Source organism: Lipotes vexillifer, unplaced genomic scaffold (genome assembly GCF_000442215.2).
Source record: "Lipotes vexillifer unplaced genomic scaffold, Lipotes_vexillifer_v1.1 scaffold1258, whole genome shotgun sequence".
Taxonomy (NCBI): Eukaryota; Metazoa; Chordata; class Mammalia; order Artiodactyla; family Lipotidae; genus Lipotes; species Lipotes vexillifer.
This window is the reverse complement of record NW_006773444.1, coordinates 984,101-1,002,243: the sequence shown is the minus strand read 5'-3', so window position 1 is coordinate 1,002,243 and position 18,143 is coordinate 984,101. Positions and strand designations below refer to the sequence as shown.

General features: G+C 48.0%; 1 protein-coding gene across 1 annotated transcript in view; it reads left to right on the top strand.

Annotated features, from left to right (window-relative positions):
- Window positions 1-18,143, top strand: part of COBL (cordon-bleu WH2 repeat protein) — a 447,965-nt gene that overhangs the window by 69,363 nt on the left and 360,459 nt on the right. Inside the window, exon 2 of the mRNA XM_007448340.1 lies at window positions 18,039-18,143. This exon is cut by the window's right edge and continues 114 nt beyond it. Coding sequence (XP_007448402.1) covers window positions 18,039-18,143 — 105 coding nt within the window. The remainder of the gene's footprint in view (window positions 1-18,038) is intronic.

Below are 18,143 nucleotides of genomic sequence, written 5' to 3'. Positions count from 1 at the left end.
GGGGGGAGGAGATGACAATGCAGTAGAAGATAATGAAGCACTAACCTAAAAGGAGAGGTGGCAGAGAAAGTGTTGCTTGGAGGGGCTCTTTGTCGGTCTTCTAATGTCTAGAAGCCAGCAGACTTGCACAGTCTCTGGAGGTGGTGGGTGCGAGATGGTGGCAGGTGTGGATGTGGCCTCACTGCAGTGTGGAAGCTCGGAGGACACTGGCGTCTCACTGGGGGGCTCCTGGGGGGCGGCACACTCCTTGCTTCCTTGGAGCTGTGCTGCACTGGCTGTGCCTCCCCTTGCGGGGAAGGAAGTCGACCAGAACAATGGGGGCCGCTGGCTGGAGGCAGGAAGCTCAGGTGACTTTGCAGCTCAGGCAGAGCTGACTGTGGGGTCCCGAAGCGGGAGGGTGTTGTCCTGGCAGCCAGATCCCTTCATCCAAGCCCACTACCCCTCACTGGGACCCTTGGGCGCTGCGGCCTCGTGGCGCGTCTGCCACCTTATCTGTTTGGCAGCTCGTTTGTGATCCTGGGACAGTGATATTTGGTAGAAACTGAATATGGCCTTCAAGCCTGAGAAGCCTCACTACCACATGGAGTCTGGCTGCAGGAACACAGCGAGCTTCTGATGACATAGCTTTTGGGGGGAAGAAAAGAAGAAGAAAGACTCTTCAGCCAGAGAAGGTGCTGAATCGTGCCTGGGACATGGCAAGGCTTGCTTTAGGCAAAGTCAACAGATGCTTGGTTGCACAAGGTTGGTGAGCCACAGTGAAGGTCTGACTTGTGTCTCAAAGAATAATTACACTTCTCCCTGAGGGACCACCTGCGATGTCCATGCCCGCAACTCCGAGAAGGTGTTGGGCGTGCTTTGTCAGAAAGAAGCGGGTAGCTGCCAGGCATCCTTGCTGAAGACACAGCTCTGCTCTTCCTCCCGGTTCGTTCAGTCCTTTTCAGTTTGTTTTCTGGATTAGAAGGTTCAAGCCTTTGACCAGGTGAGCCAAGGCAAATTGATTTTGCTCCTGGCGGGGGACTCAGGAGCACCATTTTAGCTGGCAGGCGTGGCACCGCAGGCTTGCTTGGGAGGAAGCCCTGCATTGGGTGGCACCTTTATGAATAAGTCACAGGCTGGTTGGATCAGAGGCCTCTGCATGTCCTCACAGCTCTGCTTCTCCTCTGCGCTCCCATCCGGGGAAGCTCCAGGGACGGGCTCTTACCTTGAGCTCTTGGGACTGCGCTGGCCGTGAGATAAGGTGCCCCCTGCTCCTTGTAAAGGGGCAAAGCAAAGCCTCCAGGAGGGGCCAGCACAGCTTGGGATGTGTGCACACATCGCCAGGTGGTTTGGGAACCAGTAAGTTTTCTCCTCGGATCTGTTTCCTTTCATTTGATAAGAATGTTCAAACCTCAGTAAACTGGTGCAGCCTATTTTTTGGAAGGAGAGATCCTTTTTCTATAACGTTTAGCAATGCAGTAACCCTTGGTTTTATCTGATTCTTGGGGCGTGAGTTGCTCTGTGCAGCTTCATCGTGGAGTCCTGGCCGCCGGCTAAGTGATCCACACCCACGGGCTCTTTCTTAACTTACTGGGGGTTGGGTAACCGCTGTGGGATTCAGCTCTCAAATGCTCCTCTTTGAATATGTACTTGATGTGCACTGAGATAGCCATGTTCCCATGTACACGGGCCCGCGTTTCAAGTTTGCTGAGTGTTATGGATAGCTTTTGCTATTGTGTCTTTGAGAACCCCATCAAGAAAGCTAATCATTTCATTTTGGATTACTGAAAGCTTCTCCAACCCCAGGTCACAACGGTGAAAGTCTCTTGTGAGTAGGGTTTCTTGGTTGGTTTTGAATGCGTTTGCTGCACAAATGAGCTTTCATTGGGCACCTAGAGGAGTCAGCTTCTCCTCTGCCCTTGTTAGAGGCAGGAGGCTTGTTGTTTTGTCCCAAAGAGTAAACCTGCTAATAACAGTTTTAACAGCTATAGTCACTGAGTGCCCTGCAAGAAACTTCATGAGTCATCTTGTCTAATCCTCACGTGAACCCCATAAAAAACACTGAAATCATTCTCCGTTTGGCTCCTGAGGAAACTGAGGCTGACGAGTGGCAGTACTTGCCCAGACAGAGTCATCTGCTGTAGGACACACAGCTGGCAATATCTTCGCCAGATCCGAATACAGCAGAGTGTATCACGGGGCTGGCAGATGCTTTACAGCTATGAAAGGGTGTTCTGGGGCAGAATTCCAAAGGACGGTGTCTCTCTGTTGCCCTGAAAAGCAGTGTTTTTATGGGAAGCCCATTTCCCCCTGGTTTACTGGGACTCTGGTGTTTCTCTCTTGATGCAGTGTTTCTCCTTCAGGCTGCCACTTGAAGATGGCCTCTTAATTTGAGAATTCCATAGGTACATGTATCTGGATCTTTCGTTGACTGTTTCTCTTGTCCTAAGTTTTGCTTTTAAAGGCAAACATGGTAGTGAAAGCATCAGAGGGACTGGCCTCATTCCTCCTTTATTAGAAGGGATTCTTGTCTAGGAAGGAATAGTACCCTGATGATGCGAGGTACTTACTGAACACTGAGAGGAGGCATCACTGGGGTTCGAACCTGGGGTCCCCATGACTCACAGTGGTCTGCAGAAATTTGCATGCACATACGTGAAGGTGTCTCGGTGCATCGTGCCCTCATCAGATCCTCAGAGGAGTCCTGATCCTAAAGGCTTGGAGAGCCCTGAGTATTGACCTGGAACCTTCCCGCCGTCAGCCAGTCTGCCTATCTCTCCGGGACTCTGCCTCTTCCTCTGTTCCATGAGGATGTTGAACACAGCCTGTGATTCGTGTGTCCTCAGCACTGAAGGACGTCCTCGGGGGCTAGATTAGACAAGGCTGGTCTTGACCCCACATCACAGCAGACTGTGCCAGAAACCTTTCCCAGCGGGGGCCTCCCGACCCACCCCCTCAACTCAGTGGCCCCTGCAGGATGCCCACCCTCTAGCACATGGCACAGAGCCTGGACGGTCCAGCATTGGCTGCTGGATACCCTGGGGTTTTTTGTTTTCAGGAGATAACTAGGGAGAGGGCCAGGGCCGCATAGTGGCTCAGGAGGACCGCTGGCAGCGTGAACCCGGGAGAGTCCCTTGCCTGTCGGATCCTCAGTCTTCCCGTCTGTACAGTGGGGAGAGTAACCCTGCATGTGCCCTTGTTGTGAGGACTGAACGTATGTATGCCAAGTGCTTGGGACTTGGCTGGCTTGTATGTCCAGAAACTGAGAGCTAAAAACCCCGGTTACTGCTGGGCTCAGAGGCGTGGGAGCTGTTACTGGAGGTTGGGGAGGGCTCGCTACCCCCTCGCACCCATCCTGCCCGCCCTCCGCAGTGCCGTGCTGTCCCCGGGTGTTGGCCTGGGTTTGAGGACGTCCACCTTCTCTTAGATGCTCGCACAACTGGGCAGTGACACGCAGCTGCATCATAGCAGAGGGAAGCTGACTCACTTGTACAGCAAGTAGTCTCTGAGTTGCATTCTCTCCTGGGACCAAGAGAGTCGTGGGGTCAGAGTCTAGAGTTGTGGCTGGTCCTACATGGTCTGGTCCAAGTCCTGTGAGTGCCGACTGGGAGAAGCGCTGTGAGAGACACTGGCCGGATGCTCCGCTGGAGAACATTCTACGGGGTTGCAGTAGGGATGGGGGAGAGAACTTTCTGAGGAGCGCGCCTTCCAGGGTGAGTCAGGAGGATAGGCGACAGCATTTCCGGCAGGGAACAGAGTGTGTGAAGCCCTCGACAAGGGAGAGCTTGCTGATTCAAGGTAGCAAAGGAGGAGGCGTGGGGGGACCGAGGAGACTGGGACAGTCAAGGTGGGTGTGCTTGCGCCGCAGTGCTGGGGGGGTGTAAGTGAGGACGTGGTAGCTACTGCAATCTGTGATTTAAATGATGGCTTGAGTGCAGAATCTAGCAGAGGGAGAAAGGGTGAGGGGTGGGAAGGGGCCCATGGGAATCACGTGGAGGGGGATTTTGTCCAATTGGGATTCTATCCCAGACCACCCCAAACTTTCTGGAACTGCTCTCTTTGTGTCCCAGCCAGAAGGCGGGTCTTGTTAGCAGTGGTGTCTCTGTCCCTTGCCCCTGGCCGGGGTGGCAGGGGGGACACGCCCTTGCTCTGTGCCCTGTTGCTTCAGGTATTGACGACCATTGTGAAGACCCCTCTTTCCTGCCCTTGCTGCCTCCACGGTATGTTTTCCCCTCATTTCTAACAACCCTATTAGCCTATATTTGGTGTCATCTTTGGGGTCTGATGTCTGGGTTCCACTTTCTCCTGGAATCTCCTGACCCATGAAAGGATAAACAGAAGGATGTTGTTGGTAGCAGCGGAAGGCCCTACTTCTTGCTGATGCCCAGAGCTCACCTGGGCTCCGCCAATGCAGGCACTTGATGTGTTTAAACTTTCACTGAATTTCCTAAGAAAACTGTAGAATATATTTTGCAGAAGGGAAACTCCACCTACTGGGTGAATACGTTTACAAAAGAGAAGCAGTCCATCGTTTCGCTCATGCTGACCCCCTTCAAGGCTCTTTCCCAGGTGTGACCCAGGTCCCTCCCTTAAATCCGGTTCCTGAGTGGGTGAGGCTGGCAGGGGTCACACAGAGGAAGGAACAGCGCCAGGGACCCCCCCGCCCCGGGGACAGGGACAGACACTGCAGGACATGGGATGCTGAGGAGACAGGCTTGGAACCAGGCTTCTTGCCCTGTAGCCCTCGCTCTGAATCACGGCTCTCACTCCCATTCTGTGGCTGAAATCCAGCTGAAATTGCCAACATTCCATTTAAATGTGAAAAGTTAAACCTTTGTATTTCGGCTTCTTATCATGCACATCAATCTTCTGACTTCAAGAGCATGACCATCCTTTACATAGACACCATCTTCATGATTGCTTTCATTTATTTATTTATTTAAAATTTTTCTTGGAGTAGAGTTGATTCACAATACTGTGTTACTTTCTGCTGTACAGCAAAGTGAATCAGTTATACATATACATATATCCAGTCTTTTTTCAGATTCTTTCCCATATAGGCCATTATGGAATATTGAGTAGAGTTCCCTGTGCTGTACAGTAGGTCCTTGCTGTTTATCTACTTTATATATAGTGGTGTGTATATGTCAATCCCAGTCTCCCAATTTATCCCTCCCCCGCTCCTGCACCCTGGTAACCATAAGTTTATTTTCTATATCTGTAACTCTGTTTCTATTTTGTAGATAAGTTCATTTGTAGCCTTTTTTAAGATTTCACGTATAAGTGATATCACATGGTATTTGCCTTTGTCTGTCTGACTCATTGCTTTTATTTTTAATGCAGATAACTTAAACAGATGCCATTAATCTGATGGATACATTTCATAATGCATCCAAACATGAAACTAAAAAGCAGTTATGTGAAATAGTCCTCATTGCCTGTTGAACAGTGCACACAGCTAATTAAAAGGCCAGGGCCTTCATGTCGTTCTCAGACAACAAAGAAAAAGCTAGTTTGTACTGAAGCGATTCAGGGCTTGGTCCCTTACCCCTCATGGTACAGGGGACAGAATTCCTTCATTCTCTGTTGCTGGCATGTCCCCAGCGCCACCCGGCCCTGGTGGGGAGCAGTGTGGCAGTGAGTAGAATGCAGATGACCTCATGTAGGCTACTACTAATTTTTAAAAAATTGAAATGATTGCACGTGTCAAAAAAAAATATTCTGCACTTTGGGCTGCCAATGAATCCCTTTGTAGATCTTTAGGGATTGGTAAACTTAGTTTTTTTAAAAAAGTGTTATAGAGACAAATTTTCTTGCACAAAAGTTTTACTTAAAAATTCAATAATTATCTCAAAAATCTGTGAAGTGTCTGTTTAAGAAGAAATAAACAGGCATCCTGAAGCACATTCTGCCCTCATCTCGTTTCTGTGCAGCCATTGTGTGCCTTCCGGATAGAAATGAACTTAGCACGGTTCCGTTGCAGATTTCTTCGTCAGTCAGATACCCTCTTTGGGGCGTGAGAGCCTATACAGACACATGACCTCTTGGGGGCACCTGCCCCTCACTGGGTCCTGGGCCAGTCATCTTATGTATGTTACCTAGTTCAAGCCTCACAACAGTGAGACCATAAAATCTGCAACTACTCCCGGCCTCCTGGGCAGATCCCGGACTGTTTGCTAGGCCCATCCCTTGTGAGTGTTTAGTGCCTTCGTTGCAGAAGCCTTGGCTTATGCGTTCACACTTCCTAGCCTGCTGTGTACACGAGCGGGCAGCTCTGAAACCAGCACTGTCAGTGTCACGAAATCAGTTTTTTTCTGCCAGAAAGCAGGGCAGAAGCACTTGACTCGGTTCCCTTTCATGCTAAGCATGTGCTGACCCAGAGTCCTCGCTGCGTGGGTAGCTAGCTGCAGGTGTAGACCCTGAGGTCCTGGCAATCACAGATGCATATGCTGCCCCTGCCCACACCTGCCTGCATGTCCTCACCTTCACCCCCCGCCAGCCCGGCTCACAGACATATGGGCTCAAGGGAAATTAAGTGTCCACCCTCAGACCCCACTGGAGACTGCTGGGGACGGGACGGCCTTCCCTTTAGGGTGGGATGTAGGGGAGTGTATGTCCCCTGGGGCTGTCTGCACACCTCACCCTTTAGGTGTGTTTCCACCAGGGAGGCAGCACCTTAGTCTTCATCTCGGCCAGGGTGCTGACGCCAGGCACACGGAATCCTCGCCCAGGTGGAGCCGTTCTCAGAACGTCTCCGACCTTCCCGCAGTCCTGCTTACGTAGATCTTTCTGCCCCTATTCTGTCTAACCCCTGCCCCTCTCTTGTTTCTCATGATGGTGGGATTTCTCCTTTGGGTCTGATGGTCAGCTGCCTTAAATTTGAACTTGTTTGTGAACTTGCCTTCCAGAGCTGTGTATGTGTGTGTGTACATGTGTGCACGTGTGGGTGTGCGTGCACGTGTGAATCGTGCCTTGCGAGAAGAGCCTGTTTTGTTCTTCATCGTTCATAGGAAATTCCCGAAGTCTCCCCGTCTGCACGCCCAGGGTCCCTCCCTAACCCAGTCTGTGCTCATCCCCCTGCCTCACCACATGCCAGCCTGCCTGAAATGTCCCCACATCCCAAGCCACTCCCCAGCTTGGTGCAGTCAGAATGACCGTCCTTGCTGCGGACAGCCTCAGGCCCACGCTTGTCCTTACCACCTCCATCTGATTTTTCATGTCACCACTCACGCATCATCTCCTGAAACTGTGAACTCAGCCTAAATCAAGAGCCCTTACCAGTCCCTGCAGAGCACTCTTGCTTTCCATGCCCTCGTGGCTGTACCACCCTTCTTTCTGTGTCACGTGAGCTGTTGCCCAGCCTTGGGGACCATGATCCTGTGGAGTGTGATCATCGATCTTAGGATGGTCCTGGCATGTGATGGGGCCACCACATATTTGTTTAGTGGAAGACTGTCTTCCCAGACACGCGTGGCATTGCTCGTAGGAGAAGTTAAGTCTTTAAGTGTGAAGGATAATGTTTGTGATGGTATGATTAAAAGCCTGTCATTCCTGCCCGCCTTTCTCTGATGCTTTCTCCAAACCAGTGATTCCCAGATCACTGAATTCTTTGCTGCACCCACGACTCCCAAGGAGGTGACTCAATTTAGAGTCAGATTCGGGAGGCCGGCCGGCCGGGGCCATTTGCCCAGAACCCCAGGCCTCCTGCACTGACTCTCAGCGGAAGTGCCTGGCAGCCTCGGGGCTGCTCCCTCCCTGGGGATGACTAGAGACCTCGCGTCCAACAGCTGGAGGAGAATCCAGGTGACCCTTGAAGTGACCTGACCCTGAGAACCAGGGCAGCTCGTGTCCAATATTCTGACTCTTCGGAGAGGAAGCAAATTTCTGCCTGGGAAGATTCTTAGAAGAGAACGGTGACCCCTTCTGCCTGCAGCGCAAACAGACCCACCGAGCCGGAGCTTGCTTCACAGGCGGATCAGAACCACGAGTAGCCTGGTCTGGTTTTTCTTTGAAATTTGAGCGGGCTTCAAATTTCTTTGAACTTTGAAATTCCCTTTCAGGAGACGCTGTTCACCCTGCTTCCTGCCCGGGCTGCCAGCATGGTAAATGGGCGGGGATCCTGCAGGCTTCTCATTCGGCAGAACGGGCATCAGCCTCAGCATCCATGGATAGTCACACTAGAGAGCAGAGCACCCTTTGGACTCTGCTCAGGGAAGTAGAGACCTGTGTGGACATTCTCTTCTCAGGCTGCAGCCCTGCCTGCCTGGGCCCCTCCAGCTTGGCTGGGTGCCAGCTGTGGCCTGGAGGTAGGTTTTCATTCAGCCGCCTGGACTCAGCCCTGGGATTTGCACTCACTGAGCCCAGACAGTGTCAGACACACAGCCCACACCATCTTGGATCGGCTGCCTTTCGTTGGGGCAGCATCTCCGCCTCCTGATTCACACCGAAGGGCTCTGGGCGAAAAAGCCGTCTAGTAGTGCCCCCGCTGATGTGGTAACTAGCAGACATGGCCCTGACATTTGGGTCAGAACTATGTGATGGTTTTAAGATAAAACCGTTTGGAGCTCTGACTGATGATGTTTGAAATGCCAGAAATGTTTTTACGTGATGGTTTTAAGATGGATTACCTTTGAGATGCCAGGAATGTTTTTATTTTTATTGTTTTCATCTGCTAAGTCCTTCCTGCCCGGGCACCCCCAGCTGCTTTCCTGGAGGGAGCAGAGGGCAGATGAGTGGCTTGCTCAGCAGCTCATGCCCTGAAGAGCCTCCCGAGGTGTGCCCAGGACAGGCCAGGCCCTGGGTCCCCGCCCGGTGGATCCTCAGACTGGGGCAGAAACCTGGCCCTTTGACGGCCATGTGCTCCCAGACTCAGGTGACCCCAAATGCCCAACACCCGCACAGACCTTCCAAGGTCAGCACCTCGGCTTCCCTGGACCGAGTGAAGGTGGTCCGAAGTGGTCCCTCCGCGCATAGGAGGCCAGTGGTGCTGCGACCATGTCGTGTGGAGATGCTGCTCATAAGCGGAGGGGCCTGGGGGGTCCATGCACCTGGGCAGCTTCTGCTATTGAACTGGCCCACGGTTACACCCTTGAACACACAGCCTGAGGTGTTGTGATGCTCCTGGGGCGGAGGAGGATGGGGGGGCAGCAGAGATGCCTCGCTGCACTCGGGCCCTGCTCCCTTCAGGGCTCCCTCCCCTGGGTGGATGCAGCCTCACCCCTTCCTTCCCTTTCCTCTAAGGGGCCCATGAGCCTCCACCCCCGTCAGGTCCTGCATCTTCCGCCTTGTCCCCCAGCCAGAGAAGCTTCTTATGGGTAGTGGGACAGAGGCTGAGGGGCCCCAAAGAAGGAGCGAGCCCTGCCGGTAAGACTCACAGTACCAGCTGATCCCATTACTAGGATGAAACGATTTCATTAGGATGAAGTCTAATTTTATTAGGATGAAAACTTAATTTTATTAGGAGGCAATGATTAAATTGTGATAAAATCACATGACGTAAAATTTACCATTTTTGAGCCATGTTTAAGCATACAGTTTGGTGATGTTAAGCACATTCACATTGTTGTGCAACCATCTCCAGAACTTTTTTTCATCTGGAACCATTCAGCGAACTGGAACTCTGTTAAACAAAAACTCTGTTAAACCCATCAAACAAAACTACCCATCTCCCCCCTCCCCCAGCCGCTGGTAACCACCCTTCTATTTCCTGCCCCCGTATGAACCTGGATGCCCTCCGAAACTCCTATAAGTGGAATCAGGCAATAGGGGTTCTTCTGTGACTGGCTTGTTCACTTGGCTTAATGTCCTCAAGGTTCATCCATCTTATGGCAGGTGTCAGAGTTTGCTTCCTTTCTAAGGCTGAATAATATTCCACAGTGTGTATCGGGCCATATTTTGTTTATCCTTTCATCTGTTGATAGACTCTGGTTGTTTCCACCTTTTGGCTATTGTGAATAATGCTGCTCTGAACATCGGTGTACAAGTATCTTTTTGAGTCTTTACTTTCAATTCTTTGGGTGTATACCCAGGAGTGGAATTGCTGGGTCGCATGGCAGTTCTATTTTTAATTTTTTGAGGCCCCTCCATACTGTTTTCCGTAGTGGCTGCACCAATTCACATTCCCCCCCAGCAGTGCGCAAGGGTGCTAATTTCTCCATGTCTTCGCCATCATTTGTTATTTTCTGATTTTTTTGATCGTGGCCACCCCAGTCCTGACTAAAGCTTAGTTTAATGTGATATAATGATGGTAATTTGGGTTTATATTTTTCTGTGACTTAGTCTATTAGAACTGGAAGCCCCCAGTTTCACCAACCTGGAAACTGAGGTTCAGGAAGGAAACTCCCCTGAGATAACACAGGTGAACACACAGGACCACCTAAGAGATGCTCTTTTCTGCTGTGGCCACGTGTGGCCTCAGAGCCAAGTCAGCCCCTGTCCAGGTGTGAGGGCCATTCACACTGGACTGAGGGGAAACGGAGGATGGGGATTGGCCTGCCCACCTGAGACCAGGAGATGCCCAGGTTCAGGCCACAACTGAGTTCTCAGTGCCCTTGTCCCTCCTGGGAGCCCCATCCTAAATCTACAGACCCGTCACCCTGCGGATTGCACGTACTAACACCGCTTGCAGGGCTTTTCAGTGGCTGGGACCACAGAGGTGCCTGGTCTGAGAGTGAGGACCCCAGAGTGTCCTGAGAGATGTCTTCAGTCGCTCCTTTCCCTCTGTCCGTACTCACTCCACTTACACTGGGGGTGTCACTGTCATCTCGAACTCCATCCATGGGAAGCCGATTGTTGGCCAACCCCCAGGATGCATCCTCCGTGGGGCTTTGTGGAGCCTCCTGCAGGAGTCTGGGTGACGTGCAGTGGCCTCCCCACGCCCCCAGCCCATCCTCTCCCTCACGGCGTCTGTGTCCGGGCATCCTCTCTCCACCTCACCTGTCCTCCACTTCAGCCCTTGTGCTGTGGACCTGGGGCTGTACCTGCTCCCTCTCCAGGCTTGCTTCTCCAACTGTTTCCCTGGACGCTGCCTCCCTCACCTAACTCCTGACTTCCCCTCCCAAGGCCTCAGGGACCCCGCTGGCTACAGGGTCAGCCAGGTCCTCAGCGGCGTCCCACCTGGGAACTTTTTCCTGCAGTAGCTGGGCCCCTCCTCCAGACAAAACAGACACAAAACCATCCTCTGGTCCCGACCTCTTTCTTGGTGACCTTGAAAAAAGTAATTTAGGCACTCCCCAAGTGTCTGTGGGATACCTGTTTATTTAGAACCCACCTGTGCACAGTTCCCCCAACTGTAAAATGAGAGCTGGAGATCTTATCCTTTAGACTATGAGGGTCAGATGAGACAAAGTATTTACTTATTTATTCATTTTTTGCTGTTGAAGCATAGTTGATATACAATATCATGTTTGTTTCGGGTGTACAGTATAGTGATTCAGTTTTATATATATATATATATATATATATATATATATACACACACACAAACATATATATATATATTCTTTTTCAGATTCTTTTCCCTTATAGATAGGTTATTACAAAATATTAAGTTTAGTTTTCTGTGCTATACAGTAGGTCCTCGTCGGTTATCTATTTTATATATAGCAGTGTGTGTATGTTAATCCCAAACTCCTAGTTTATCCCTCTCACCCTTTCTTCATTGGTAACCATAAGTTTGTTTTCTATGTCTGTGAGTCTCTTTCTGTTTTGGAAATAAGTTCATTTGTATCTTTTTTCTTTTTTCTTTTTAGATTCCACATGTAAGTGATATGATGTTTGTCTTTCTCTGTCTGACTTACTTCACTTAGCATGATCATCTTTAGATCCATCCATGTAGCTGCAAATGGCATGATTTCATTCTTTTTTATGGTTGAGTAAGAGACAAAGCATATTTGGAAAAACCACAGCACTCTGGTACACTGTCTGGCAGTATAGTCAGCCCATCGATGCTGTTTGACATCTCGTTCTATGATGTGCATTACAGTATTTTTTCCTCCCCCACCATACACGTTTTCCGCTCCCTCATCTCCAAAGTCTGCACATCCTCAGGGTTGCTCACAGCCTCCTCTGTAGGTGGACACCCCACCACTGCGGTCCATGCAGAGTTCTTCAGTTTCATTGTTGTCTCAAGATTTTATAAGTCTGCTGAGTTCCTTGTAGGCTGAAACTGATATAATTTCACTGTTGCCAACATCAATATCAATGAGCATTTTTAAGAACCTACAAGTATGAAGAGCAGTGTGCTAAATATTGAGCGTACAGACAGCCTTAGTACAGCATCTGCTGCCTTCTGGAGATATTAACTAACAGTGGAAGAAATGAGGTTCTCGTTTGCCTCCTAAAGAGATTAATCACAGTGGGGGTGGGACCTCTGCGTCCAGGATCTTAGGCTGGCAACAAGCAGCTTTCCCAGCCTGGGGTCTGTACGTTCGCGGACACACACGAAGCTTCCGAAGCGGGTCTGTTGCTGAAAACTCAGCCTCTATGGACCGGTGCCGAATCCAGTCTTAGAGACAGAGTTTTGGGTGAAGTAGGAAAGAATAGCTTTATTGCTTTGCCAGGCACAGGGGGACACGGCGGGCTGGTACCCCTCAGGACTGTGTGTCCCAAGCCGAGGGGATTTGGTGACGAGTTTTATAGTGACGGTTCAAGGGCGGCTGATCAAGATCGGGGTGTGTGCGGGGCCTGCATTCCTTAAACTGGCCTCAGGCTGGCTCTTCCCGATGGGCTTCTCTGGTTACTTTAATCTGGTCTCAGGTGGTCTCTTGATGAGATCTTCTCTGGAATGAAGAATGCTAATATCTTCCATTTTTGGGGGGTTTTAGTTCTATAAAGAGCTTAAAGATATTGTTCTGTGTATCCCTTGAGGGGGGCCCAGGACCCTGCCCCAAGGCTACACTGTTGTTTCTTGACTGCTCTCCCTTGTCTCTGCATCCCCTCCCTTCCCTGATTAGCAACTGTTTGAACCTGCCCTTTGGAACTCAGGGAAGGGCATGGAGGCTGGAGTCTGTCCCCTAAAAACAAGGCTTCCATGCCCAGGAGCCCCACAGGGTCCTGCTTGGTTACAGGTCCACAAATACATCTGCACCCCAGGCAGTCACTTTTGGTGTGAAATTTTCCATGTGCACTTCTGAAAATCTGCAAATGTTATTCTGTGAAATAATAACAGATTCATGAAGTTATGAACATAGATATTAACTGTATATTTTTATATCAGTTGCTTTTATCAAATGATACAAAATCACAGCTAAAACCATATGCCATTTCCATGTTAAGACAGGACCCTCTGTTCTAAAGAGATGTGATCGTTAACATAAACCAGCTCTCAGAGACTCAGATTTGATTGGTTCGTGGTGGCAGGTAAACACTTTTTAAGCTTCCCAGGCACTTCTGCATGCAGGTAGAGACCCCTAAGCTCAGCCGTGTGTGTCTGGAGGCCAGAAGCACCTGGAGCATTCGCAGGAGACATGGTTTCAAGCTGTGTCTTCAAGGGATCAAAACCTCCAAGGCAGATGGTGAGGCAAAGTCAAGGGGGGACTTTCGTGCTTCCAGGATCAGGGACCAGTGTCCTGTTACCAGCCAAGTGGGGGAGATCCAAGAGGGGACAGGACTGAGGGTCCGTGGAGAGACCTGATTTTCAAGCACCGCTGTGGTTTGGATGTTGTGACAGCTGCACAGGGGACAGGTGTGTGATGGCCCGGAGTCTACGGGTCCAGATGGCCACACACAGCTGGGTTTTGCTGTGAAGGTGTTCAGAGCCCAATCAGATCTTTGATTTTTACTTTTTTCAAAAAAAGCCAGAAATTCATTGTGTTCTTGTGAAACATTCTAGTTTTTTCAATGTTGGCCAACTTACACATGCACACGTGTGCACTCACACACGTGCACATGACACAGCCCTGGACCCACAGAAGCCTTCCTGGGCATCCGTGCAACCCGCAGGGAGCATCTTGGTTTCTGTGTGGCCACAGGGAGCGTCTTGGTCTCTGTGTGGCTGGGGATGCTATGTGCAGAGCAAAGCGTGAGAAGATGAAGGGCATCCATGGTGGCACTCAGTGCGTGTTTGTGGAATGAGGGGGTCACAGTAGGATTGGGTGGCAGGAGGCTGGGGTGTAGGAAGAGACTGCATTTGTGCAGACGTTAGTGATGAGGGGTTGGGGGTGCAGCAGTAGGCATGGGGAGGAGGTGGGGATGGAAACAGTGTCCCAAAGCTGACTCTAGGTGGTGGGGACAGCATTTATTTGGAAAAATCTGGGGCAGTTGACATTTCTTCTGCCTCTTTTGCCCCCATCGCAGTGCTGGCTGAATGAACAAATGCCTCCTTTTCTATTCAGCGTGTTCTGAAGGAGTTCAAGCCTTCAAGCCAGCTTTTTTTTCTTTTTTTATTGGGGTATAGTTGATTTACAATCTTGTGTTAGTTTCAGGTGTACAGCAAAGTGATTCAGTTATATATATACATATATCTATTCTTTTTCAGATTCTTTTATCATTTAGGTTATTACAGAGTACTGAGTATAGTTCCCTGTGCTATACCGTAAATCCTTGTTGTTTATCTATTTATATATATTAGTGTGTATATGTTAATCCCAACCTCCTAATTTACCCCTCCCCCTCACCTTTCCCCTTTGGTAACCACAAGTCTGTTCTCTGTCTGTCAGTCTGTTTCTGTTTCATAGATAAGTTCATTTGCATCATATATTAGATTCCACATAGAAGTGATATCATATGATACTTGTCTTTCTCTGTCTGACTTACTTCACTTAGTATGATAATTTCTAGGTTCATCCATGTTGCTGCAAATGGCATTATTTCATTCTTTTTTATGGCTGAGTAATTCCATTGTAAAGCCAGCTTTATTAGTACCCAGAAATAAAAATGTAGTTTACTTGGAAAGTATATTTATTTCCTAAAAATGATTTTTTCCTGAAAGTACTTCTGGGAGGTAATGCTAATGGCAGGTGGACTGCTCAGAGACTGGGCTTCTAGCAGAGATCTATGATTGATTAATGAAGGAACACATAACCAGGCTCTCTGCCTTGACTTTTCCATCTGTATAATGGGGCGATATCTGGTCTTCCTACTAGAGATTGAAGGATGCAGTGGTTAAAACTTTAGGCTCTGGAAACAAATTGTCTGTAATCTGAGAAAGGTGTGCCCAGACTTCTTATCTATAAACAGGAATGGCAGTACCTCCTCACAGTGTTATTGTGAGGAATAAATGAATTAATACTACACAGTCCTTAGACCAGTGCAATATATGTTTCCTACTTCATCTTTACTTCTATAAGTTTAAAGGAAAAAATATGTAATGAATAAGAATAAAGCATAAAAATTATTAAAAATATGATGTAGGTATAAGTTTTTTAATAAGAAAAAAAGAGAATTAATTTAAATCTACTTATCAGGGTAGAGGATGAAACCCAGGTGTCACTCCTAAGTCTTGTGTTGGCCAGTGAAGTGAAGCCTCAAACAGTGATGGTTTGAGGCCTCATCTGAACCCTATTTGCTGTTTTTCCCCACTTTAAATGACCTCTTTCATTTTACGACTAATGCATAGAGAGGTGATATTATAGAAAAAATTAGGAAATGCATAGACGTGAAAATAGCAAAACAAATGTCATGGTACCCATCACCCAGAGATCATTGTTACTAATTCTTTGCCTTGTCTTTCTAGACTATTTTGTGATCTATTGCTATAATGCATACTTCTCTTATAAACAGTATTTCTCAAAACAAATAGTATTTCAAAGTTTGTTTTCTTAAAATGTCTGTATTGAGCATTTTGGAACATCAACTTATATACATTTAAAATATATTTATTCTTTTACATGTAGCTGTCCAGTTTTTCCAGCACCATTTATTGAAGAGACTGTCTTTTCTCCATTGTATAGTCTTGCCTCCTTTGTTGTAGATTAATTGACCATAGGTGTGTGGGTTTATTTCTGGGCTTTCTATCCTGTTCCATTGGCCTATATTTCTGTTTTTTTTGTGCCAGTACCATACTGTTTTGATTACTGAGCTTTGTAGTATAGTCTGAGGTCAGAGAACCTGATTCCTCCAGCTCTGTTTTTCTTTCTCAAGATTGCTTTGGCTATTTGGGGTCTTTTGTGTCTCCATACAAATTTTTAAATTATTTTTTTTTGTGCCAGTACCATACTGTTTTGATTACTGAGCTTTGTAGTATAGTCTGAGGTCAGAGAACCTGATTCCTCCAGCTCTGTTTTTCTTTCTCAAGATTGCTTTGGCTATTTGGGGTCTTTTGTGTCTCCATACAAATTTTTAAATTATTTGTTCTAGTTCTGTGAAAAATGCCTTTAGGATAAATTCCTAGAAATGGAATTCTGATGTCTGATGCTTTGGGCCAGAGTGCCCCAGCACATTGCTCTGCAGGAGAAGTTCAATGTTGAGGGTTCACGTGGCCTCTCTGTGGCTCCTCGCTCTGGAAGAGGGCAGGCCGAGCACAGCGAGGTGGGAAGTGGCAAGGCCCTGGCAGCCAGACACATCTGCTCTGGGCTTCGGGGGAGCTAGGATCTTACTGACACTCAGTGTTCTCAACTGCAAAATATTTTCAATGAAGTGAGCTTCCTAAGCATATTATTAGCATAGGTCCTGTAGCTGAGTAAATGCCAGTTCTTGTTATATAATGCCCAGGGCCTCTGTAAAATAAGATTCTTATATATAAGTAAGAAACATATAAATAAATATGTGCATGTGTATACATACACATAAACATACACATCATATGCACACGCACATATGTATACATATATGTACTTGTACATAAAACACCTATGTACCTAAATATAAAATAAAGCACCTACACAAAGTAAGGTCAGTTGCCTCCCCTGAATAATGTGGAGGAGACAAGAATTTCTAAAAATGTTTGTCAGAGTGGGTGATTTATTGACAGGTGTTTAGAAATCTACAAGGTGAATTGAAAATTCAAAGCACAGTCAGAAATAAGGTGAAAACAGAGGGGGAGCAGGCGGAGTGTTAAAATACCATCACTCATAGCCCCTGCCACTAAACTGCCACCTCCGTCCACAGCGCCCATGTCTGTGGGTGTTGGTCTGGTGGATTTTCTGGCTAATTTAGTGCCTCCTGATGTAGTCCTATCACATCCTCAATACCGTGGACCCATGGATGCCAGATCCTCAGCTGGTTGTGGATCCAGCGCTTTCAGCTAGAGCAATGCAGACCCCTTAATTAGCTGGGATTTGTAACCCAGTCAATGGTTCAGAAAGGACTGGTCCAAGCAAACTCTGCTGCCCTAGCCCACTCCCAGGAGGGGAACACATTTTAGGCTGTTTCTTTCCAGGAACACTTAACTTTCAAAAATGCGTCCTCCATAGACCATAGACTGGTGGTTGCCGAGGGGGAGGGGGTGGGGGAGGGATGGAGTGGGAGTTTGGGATTAGCAGATGCAAGCTTTTATATATAGAATAGATCAACAGCAAGGTCCTACTGCATAGCACAGGGAACGATATTCAATATCCTGTGATAAACCATAATGGAAAGAATATAAAAAAGGAATGTATATATACATATCACTGAGTCACTTTGCTGTACAGCAGAAATTAACAGAACACTGTAAATCAACTATACTTCAATTTAAAAAAATGATGCATCCTCTACTTTTCTTAGTTGTCCATTTTCTCTATGTTGAAGGGTGCTAATATATTGATTTTTTTAAATTGAAGTTGAGTTGATTTACAATGTTTCAGGTGTACAGCAAAGTGATTCAGTTATACACACACATACACGTATATGTGTGTGTGTGTATATATATATATATATATATATATATATATTCTTTTTCAGATTCTTTTCCATTTTAGGTTATTACAAGATACTGAATATAGTTCCCAGTGCTATACAGTAGGTCCTTGTTGTAATATATTGATTTTTAAAAGTTTGTGCAACTCAGAAGGCCTTAAGCACTTATAAGACTGGACAATTAGGAGGAAAGGTCCTTAGGAGCTGCTGGCCATCGACAAGTGATTTGCTAACTTTGGGTTGGAAGCTGCCACCTCATTCAGTCCTTCCTGTTCTCGCCTTTCAAGGAGGAAGATGAAGGCTCGTGCTCCCCCCCCTCCCGGGAGGCCCACCACCCCCAATGTGCACAAAGGACAGATACCTCCCGGCGATGCGTCCCCCAGCCCCCCGCA